Genomic DNA, 8,932 nt, shown 5'->3' on the forward strand with positions numbered 1-8,932 from the left:
ATAATAATAATAATAATCTTTATTGTCCAAATTAAAGGCAATTCATGTGAGGTAAACAATGCTCAGTTTGGTTCATGGTATGAACATCAACACATTTACAAATACAGACACAGCCATACACGAACATACACTCTTGCACATTGTTTCTACACATGTATACAAAAGAAATGAGCGTACATACAAACACATATACATACATACATACATACATGCAGACATACATACAAACCAGCATATCATCGTATATGCATGCCTACATACATACATACATACATACATACATACATACATACATACATACATACATACATACATACATACATATATACAGGCACACAGACAGACAGATAGAACGATACGATATATTTGTTGGGACAGCAGATAACCATATTATAAATATAGTGTCTTATATTAAGAAGAATATGGCAATGATTGTGATGATGATGATGATGATGATGATGATGATGATGATGATGATGATGATGATGATGATGATGATGATAACGACGGCGGCAATGTCGATGATGATGATTCACGACACTGCTTCTCGTTATTTTCATTGGTTGTCTCAAATATATATATACAAATAGGTACGCGTCGGTCGACAGTCAATATCACGTGATTTGATTCATCATGGCAAAAGTAAGTTCAAATATGAAACGGAACGAAATATTATCTATACCGATGCATTGCTAATTTCCTCTTTGGAAATCTTTTGCGTTGAAAGTATGAAGGCTGGTATCTTACCTGCCATCGTGTACTAGAGAGCGTGATGTTACCAGCACAAAATAGCCGAATTAGTTGCCGTCCTTACAACGACCACTTCTAGGCTATGTGGTCTAGTGGTATGACACTCGCTTTCGGATCGGAAGGTCCTGGGTTCGAGCCTCGCTCGACGCATAGTTGAGTCCTTGGAAAAGACTCTTTACTCACATTCTCTCACCGTACTCAGGTGTAAAATGAGTACCTGGCCGTTAACAGCGTTGTCTTTGTCCGAAAAATTGTAATATCGCCTAACAGGCGTCATGTCTCGTCCTACATGTTAAATGTTGCTGTTGACCAGGGACCCCTTGTAAAGCGCTTTGAGCACGTTAAGTGGATATTGCGCTATATAAAAGCTCAATTTAAAAACAAAATTTTTTTCTAGGACCGTTTTCTTGAACGCGGACTAGCTCATAGTCTCTGGTTATAGTCAAGGACTTGAAAAAAAAAGGATTTTATGTGAGCTGACTGAGCAAGTCCCAGACTAAAAGCACAATACCTTCTGTCTAAGTTTTGCCATGTTTTAGAGGCCGGACTTCAAGCTTAGTCTGAGACTAGTTACTATGATACATCATGGCGTCGACAAGATAGCATCTATTTTTAGATTGAGATCTCGAGAGAGCTTCGATTGAGAAGGAAAATGCGAATGACAGCGGCAAATCGTGTCCTGTTGCTGGCTTTATAAGATAAGTGCAAATCGTCGAAAGTACACATTTTTTTAGTCACTTAGGCTTAAGATTAGCAAATCATTTACTATACTAGTTCTAGTCCGATTACATGAAATTGGGCCCAGATGGTTTGCAGAAATACAGGAAAAAGAAGGAGAAAATGTGCTGATTCTTTCAATTCATCTAAATCTGCAGTAATATTTACATGTATATAGAATGAATGAACTTGATGTCACTTAATTTACTTAGCTGTCTATTTGTTATTTTGTTTTTAGACAACCATCGGGTGTTGAATTCTTGCTAAATTCTCTAAGAATTTAACTCTTTCCTTACCACCCATTGGAAAATCGTCACATTCGTTACGATGCAGCCGACAATTTCTCATTCTGCTACATCACAAAATCTAAAGAAATGCTTTGATTACAACTATAAATAATAAACACTGTGTTGTAGACATCATTTTGCTGAACATCATTCCGTATAGAATGCACTTGTTACTTTTTTGTTTGATTAGGAAAAGTATATTTTGTGTCGGGTGGGTGTGAATTTTCGGGGGAAATTCTAAAAATAGCTGGTCAGGAGAGAGTTAATCGTTTATTTAAGGTGACACATAGAATGTTGGTGCGATTCATAGCTGGTGAGTTTTCAACCAGTTAATTGCCGACTCTGGAAAAAACAAGTATTTAAAAAAATTGACCTGAAAACTCGTCCTTCAAATATTGATCGATTCCAATGACTGTCATCTTGGCAAAAGCTCTATGAAGTCCCAGGTTTGAGATTTCTGCCAAGATGAGGCACTAACCTACTCCCCACATAAAAAATGAATATTATATATATATATTAGAAAACAGCAGAACAAATGGCAAAAGTGATTATAAGAAGAACATAATCAGACCGGCCTACTTGAAAAATTAAACATTCGTAGCTCTTAAAAGACAAACATAGAGGTCGCTTAAGTCAACTTTCAAAATCAACAAGTTAATCCAACCAGGATTAAATGACACTTCAAGTTCTTTAGAATTCTGTACCTACTTATTATGACATCAAAATTTCAGTTACGCAGATTAGATCTGAAATTGAACCGAAATAACAAAATTCTGTAGCAGGCAGGTCTGAAACAATGCATTATTTAGAAGAAGAAAAAAACAGAAAGAAAAACAAAAAAACAAACAAACAAACAAAAAACAAAACTGACCTTTTGAGTTTCGAACCAAGATCATCCAGGTAATAGCTCAACTGCAACACCAAACGGCTACTGCCTTAAATAATTTTTAATCATGCCATTATTAATCTGTTTTCAACTTTTGATTAACAGGTTTCGTGGTTATCTACAAGTACCTATGCAATTCATACCTACTTGTATTTTATTATCAAAACTATCATAATATTATGTTTTGCTCCGTGGTGTTAATTTCAGTGGCTCTATTTTTTGGGTTAACTCTCTCCTTACCGACCATATTCATGATTTTTGATTGAAATGGTATACCTATCCATCACAGAACTTGACTTTTTTCACTCAAATTCATAAGGAATACGTACATACTAGATATGTATAGTTTTGTGAAGCATAAAGAGCTTTATAAAACAAAGATTTTTCATAACATGTTGTAATGTACAAAACAAATCTGATTCAGAAATATGTTCATTGTATCGTAACAAATGTGACTATTTTCCTCTAGTTGGTAAGGAGAGGGTTTAAAAAAAAACTGAACGGACCAAAGCCGCTCTCTTACTCTCACATGTTGAAATTAATTATTTTGACATTGACCAAATTATAGCTATATAGATAGCTAGGTTCAATAGTGACAACAGATGGAAGATGTAACCGAGACATACGAGCAAGAATAACTCAAGCCAAACAGGCCTTCATGGACCTCGGAAACATTTTGAAAAACAAACAGATGTCGTTCGGGATTAGATTCCGAGTCTTGAAGTGCTACGTGTGGCCAATCTTGTTATACGGATGCGAAAGCTGGACTACAAATGCAGAAACATAAAAGAACATTGAAGCTTTTGAAATGTGGTGTTTGAGAAGGATGCAGAGAATATCGTATACTGCACACAAAACGAACGAAGAAGTGCTAAAACAAACATACCAACAAAGGAAACTAATGCCCTTTATAGCGGATCGACAACTATCCTTTTTCGTACACATAGTAAGGAAAGATAAGAATGAATACCTGGCAAGTTGTGGAAAAATACCTCGTAAACGCGCCGGGGGAGACAAAGAAAAACACTCATAGACCAACTGAAGGGCTTCACCAACCTAACAATCCAAGAGCTGTTTGAAAAAGCAAGAGACATGGAGGAATGGAGAGAGATAATTCATGCAGTATCCGAAGCCTGGGCCAGGCATGGAACCTAGAAGAAGAAGAAGAATAATGTATTAGAATTATGTGGGCGATAATTTCGTTTATTTATACTCAAATTAAAACTTGCGAAGTCATATCCAGATAGAAATTGCCGTAACACTCCTAAAGCAATTGATATTGGACACCCGAGAACCACTTCAAGATACTTGTTCTATGTTACAAACACAACAAGCATTTCCCTCTGAAAGTCACAAAATAAATGACAAATATAAATAAATAAATATATTTTGAAATTGTATTTTTTTCTGACATATTAAAATGCGACAGCTGGATTTTAAAAGTTACTTCTTCGATATACGGGGTCCCGATAGTTTAGCTGGTAGAGCACTCGCTTTTACAAGCATAGGAACCGAGGTCAATCCCGGGTGCCGTCGAGATTTCCCCCCCCCCCCCCCTTCCCGTCCACCAAGCAGTGACAGGATAGGTTGATCTATTAGATCTGGTGAAAAGTCCCTTGCGATAGAAATTTTGTCCAATCCAAAGGGAAGCAAACATTTGCTATTGTCCGTTTCAAGCTATAGAAACCGGGATAAACCCCGGCTCCATGGGCCTGATGCCTCTGAAGAACTACTTTTTTCTCTTCAATATTCGATTGAAAATTAAATTTTAAGCATCGTGTTCCTTCCGATAAAATACTGTTTTGAGACGATTGGTCACTTGTTTTTACAACTACGTACTTTTGCTGTGTCGAAAGAGAGGACAACAGGCAAACACACTCCGAAATGTGTTCTTGTAGTTCGTGTTGAATTTGTAGTAAAAGAAAATATTGACGGAGGCACTGATTGTTCCCAGAAAGTACATGGAATTGTAGAGAACGTGCTTGAGATTTAACTTGTAGGGTGTGTTCAGTGGCGGGTAGGCCGATTGTACGACGTAGGCGACTGAGGGAGGCAGAGTGGTTAGCACGAACACAAAACACACCAGCTGAACAGCTCTCATCGCACGAATTTCGTTCTTACTCAATCTTGTAGCGGATGCGGAAGTTGTGGTAGTTGCGTCTTGATTTCCCTTTCCGGTTGTTTCTTTGCTGGAGTCTGTCTCTGTTTTACAAGTGATTGTAGTTGTTGTTGTTGGCGCTGCTCTTGAAGAAGTTCTAAAATTAGCAGATGCTCGGAGTTGTCTTGACATGATTATCAAACAGATTATTACGATTAATTGGGATATGGGTGTAAGGGCAACTTTCACTGCACTTTGCCAATAATACTCGACAGTTCTGTAAAACTTCAGAATCTTAATAGAAAGGATGGTTTGATTTGTTCGTGGGTTAAACTCGTACACGAACTTTAACCCTGCCAGCACTGATACAAATATGGCCATTGTTAAAACGAATATAAGCGCAATGGTGATGTAAGTCCTTTTCTTTGTGAATGTGTTTTTGAATTTTAAAGGAAAAGTTACACAGCAACATTTTTGGAACGCGGCAAACACGGTGATGTACATTGACACATCATAGAAGTAAATGGCGTATAGGGAAAATGGGTAAGGTACCCTTAACGGTTCGAGGACTGTGTAGATTCCGAAATAGAAATGAATCATGGGAATGATTCGGTAGACGAGATAGGTTAACAAATGAAACAGGTCTGATATGGAAAGGCTGAAAAATGTGATGCTCATACTTTCTGTAAGTCCCATCTTGAAGAAGACGATGATGTTGATGATGTTGGTGACGACTCCAAAACATTGAACGACAATTTGTATGCCGTATTGAACTATGGCTCGGAAGTAGATTTTGTCCATGTCGCTGACGAGAAAGTCTTCGTCCTTCACCTTAAGACCTCCATCTCCATATTCCCCTTCTGGTTTCTCAAAAGGGTTTGTGGTAGATGTGAAAATAGATGAATTCGTAATATCCATGTGGAAAAATGGGCTCGAAATTTATCGTTTCCTGTCGTTTTTATGACGTAACATTTAAAAGTAACGACTTAAAAGGGAGGTTTATACTGTTTTCTCCAAATCCCGAAGATACTTATTTATTCACATAGTTAACATCACAATGTTATTTGACATTGTTCTAAACAAAGGGCTCTTCGTAATAGTCAACCAATATTGGTACCGTAGTTTTTACATACAGGCATTATGATGTACTTTAGTCATGTTAATAATTGATTAACAAAAATCAAATTTAATATATAAATATTATGTTTGAAATTTGAGTTTTCTCATAAGGGGTTGGAATCTACTAAAATAGGGATATTTTTAAAGAACGTAAAGCACCCCGATTTTTTAAGCAAGTTGTTTTAAAATAGTTTTATAAATAAATAAATAAACGCATCGATACCAACTAGAGGTGCATCTTTATTTCGATTCCGAATATCTTTTGATATAACAGTTAGCCGGTGGCACACAACTGACATGGCCTCGTTTGATTTGAATATTAAAGATATTCATTGTGTGACGGTGGTAATGAAAGGAAATTAGCGTTTCGAACAAGGTTTTTGGTAATCCATTCTCGTCTAGATAGAACTCACCTATTTGTGTTTTATGGAGTGAATTAAGTTCAGAGGAACCACGGTTCATTTAGTTGTAACGCGACAGATAATTTTATGCAACAGATATAAAATGCATATTGAGCATTGCGTTTTCTATTTGAACAGTAGATTTGGCGAATTAATACATCGTGCATGTAAGAACGTAGTTAATAATTTAAGAAAAAAATAGGTAGCAATAATAAATCGCACTGACACAACTTCAGTACCTCAAGTGTCTTTCCTTAAAGAGAACTTTGTGACATTCAGTCTTACACGTAAAAAGATGTTCGTTGAATATCTTTGTTTTATAAATTGATGGTGTAAGCTTGAATTCGAACACGAGGAAGTTAAGCTAAAGAGCAAACATGAAAAGAATACCTTGAATAAGTCTAGTCTCTATGCACTAAAAGAAACAAAGAGGCAAAGATAAGGAAGCAAGTATTATGACAGCAAAATATCCTCATCTGATCTATTTGACAATGTTCGGACTTTCGGAGGGCTTTTGACTAAGTATGGCATAAGAGATTTTTTAATGTGCTGAAGAGAATATCATATGTTATGTAATAAGGTCTAATCTAGGCAATGGTCGCATTTGAAAGGGACACGACAGTAATGCAGTCTCCATTGACAATGGAATAGGGACATTTTATCTTTATATCTGTGCGGCGGTGTAAGACAAGTTGCGTACTCAACTCTCATATTGTTCATCATACAACCGTAAATCCGTGCCAAACAGACTGCTGAGCAGTGCGATAAAATGCGATATGCAATTCGGCATGAAATTATATTTATTTATTTATTTATTTATTTATTTATTTATTTGAAATCACATTGGGCAGAAAATATCACAACAGAGGATGTCAAACGGAAATCTTTTTGATTAATACTTTCTAAATCTATGATTTCTTAAATTTTTAGAATATAGGCACCATAATAGTTAATAAAAACTATAAAATTAGCATTGATAACCATAACATCACCATGCCTACATTCTAACGTTAATCAACTACTTTTGGAAGGGTTTCTGTAATAAAACAAATACTGAGGCATAACTAAAATAATCTGGCATTTCTTTTTAACTTCAGCAAAAATCAATCGACGGACAGAGTCAATAAGTAGTGAAGAAAAGCTTGTACGTGTCTCATCCAATCATGTTTTGTTATATTATGATTGTGAGGCTTGAATAATTTGATCATGGAGGAGACGGACACACAAAAGAAAGATACTATATTATAAGCCACTCGCACATAGCACAGGGGAAATAAATAAATCAGGTAAGAGATACATTACAAGCGTTAATGCCCCGGAAGAACTTTGTTTTATCAATTGAAACAAGAAAGATGCTGTCTTGGGTTGGCCATATCACCCGACATTATGGGATAAGCAAGATCCTACTTTTGAGATGTGAATGTCTAGAAGAATGTTAAGGTTGTCACGGACAGACAAGTATACGAACGAGGATGGAAGTGTTGGCGAAAGTGAGAAAAGGAAGATTATTGGTAGATACCATCAGAAAGAGGCAGTTACGGTTTCTGGGACATGTGTGGAGATGAGACGGAATAGAAAAGTTGGTAACGTCTGGCATGATTGAAGGAAAGAGAGCGAGAGAAAGACAAAGAATGCCATATTTAAATACTAAGAATGGCCAAAAATGGTTTTAAAAGCAACGCAGACTTCATGCGCACCGCAGAGGATCGTGATACGTGGAGACAGCTGACGGGCAACGTGCTCAAGAATACAAGCCACGATGGATAATGATGAAGATCATACTACGGAGCAAGCTGTCGATGTTGCAATCCCAACAAAGGTAAGAACTTATTTTACCATCCCCATAGACCGTAGTGCATCTATATAGGTCTCAATATCGCTGAAATATTGATCCCAGCAGGAAAAAATTTGGGCTAACCAATACATGAGACTGACTCCGACGACCCGGCACTGCTGTCCTCTGTCGTCTTCCAGATAAAGACGTCAAGCACGGACAAAATACTAAGAAAAAGGAGAAGAGCAGCTAGACCTATCCATACCAAACACCCGACGTCGTCTGTCGTTTTTTTTCCAGCTTGTTCCAGCTTGTTCCAGCTTGTTCCAACTCCGGGTCGTCGGAGGGGGACGGCCAAGAAACCGCTGGACGTTGTCAACTCTAGAGGAAGTCTGGGGATAAACGAGTAGAGACCCACCGGGAGAGAGCGGGAGATGATAGCACAGGGGAGAGTTGGATGGAGGAACGTTGTTGATGGTTTGTTTGTACCTCTCGAGGAACTCAAGGGCGGAAGTAAGAACGTATATTATGTGTGTGTAGGTAAGTTCCGCAAGTAAGTAAGTAAGTAAATCAGCAAGTAAGCAAGTATTGTATCTACAAATAACCCTAAGAAGTCTAAGTTTCATTCGACAGACTTTGTGTTGTGTGTGTGTGTGTGTGTGTGTGTGTGTGTGTGTGTGTGTGTATGTGTGTGTGTGTGATTTTCAAGTCAACATAACGGTAAAGTTATTTAGTAAAGTGTGTATGAAATAGTGCCAGACACATTTGTTCCTTAAACAGTTTATGAATGGGGTGATAATATTTATGATATTATTTTTTACAATTTTTACAACCGAGTGTCAACTAAGGACTTAGAACCTATCGCTGTTGTAATGGAGAAGGTTGTGTGTTTATCTAGAT

At 37.2% G+C, this 8,932-nt stretch overlaps 1 protein-coding gene across 1 annotated transcript; it reads right to left on the reverse strand.

The window, feature by feature from the left end:
* LOC144959669 (uncharacterized) lies at nucleotides 1-8,426 on the reverse strand. Its single transcript, XM_078892342.1, has 2 exons — nucleotides 8,298-8,426; nucleotides 1-5,886 (listed from the first exon to the last, which is right to left on the reverse strand). Exon 2 carries the CDS (start codon nucleotides 5,654-5,656, stop codon nucleotides 4,472-4,474), a length of 1,185 nt encoding a protein of 394 aa, XP_078748468.1. The 5' UTR covers nucleotides 5,657-5,886; nucleotides 8,298-8,426; the 3' UTR covers nucleotides 1-4,471.
* Nucleotides 8,427-8,932: the final 506 nt, after the last annotated feature.

This window comes from Berghia stephanieae, chromosome 14 (assembly GCF_034508935.2).
Source record: "Berghia stephanieae isolate SIO BIC M18660-M18661 chromosome 14, UCSD_Bste_1.3, whole genome shotgun sequence".
In the NCBI taxonomy this organism is placed as follows: domain Eukaryota; kingdom Metazoa; phylum Mollusca; class Gastropoda; order Nudibranchia; family Aeolidiidae; genus Berghia; species Berghia stephanieae.

Excerpts from the sequence above, each read along its gene's own strand:
- LOC144959669 (XM_078892342.1), bottom strand. The coding sequence starts at position 5,656 with ATGGATATTACGAATTCATCTATTTTCACATCTACCACAAACCCTTTT.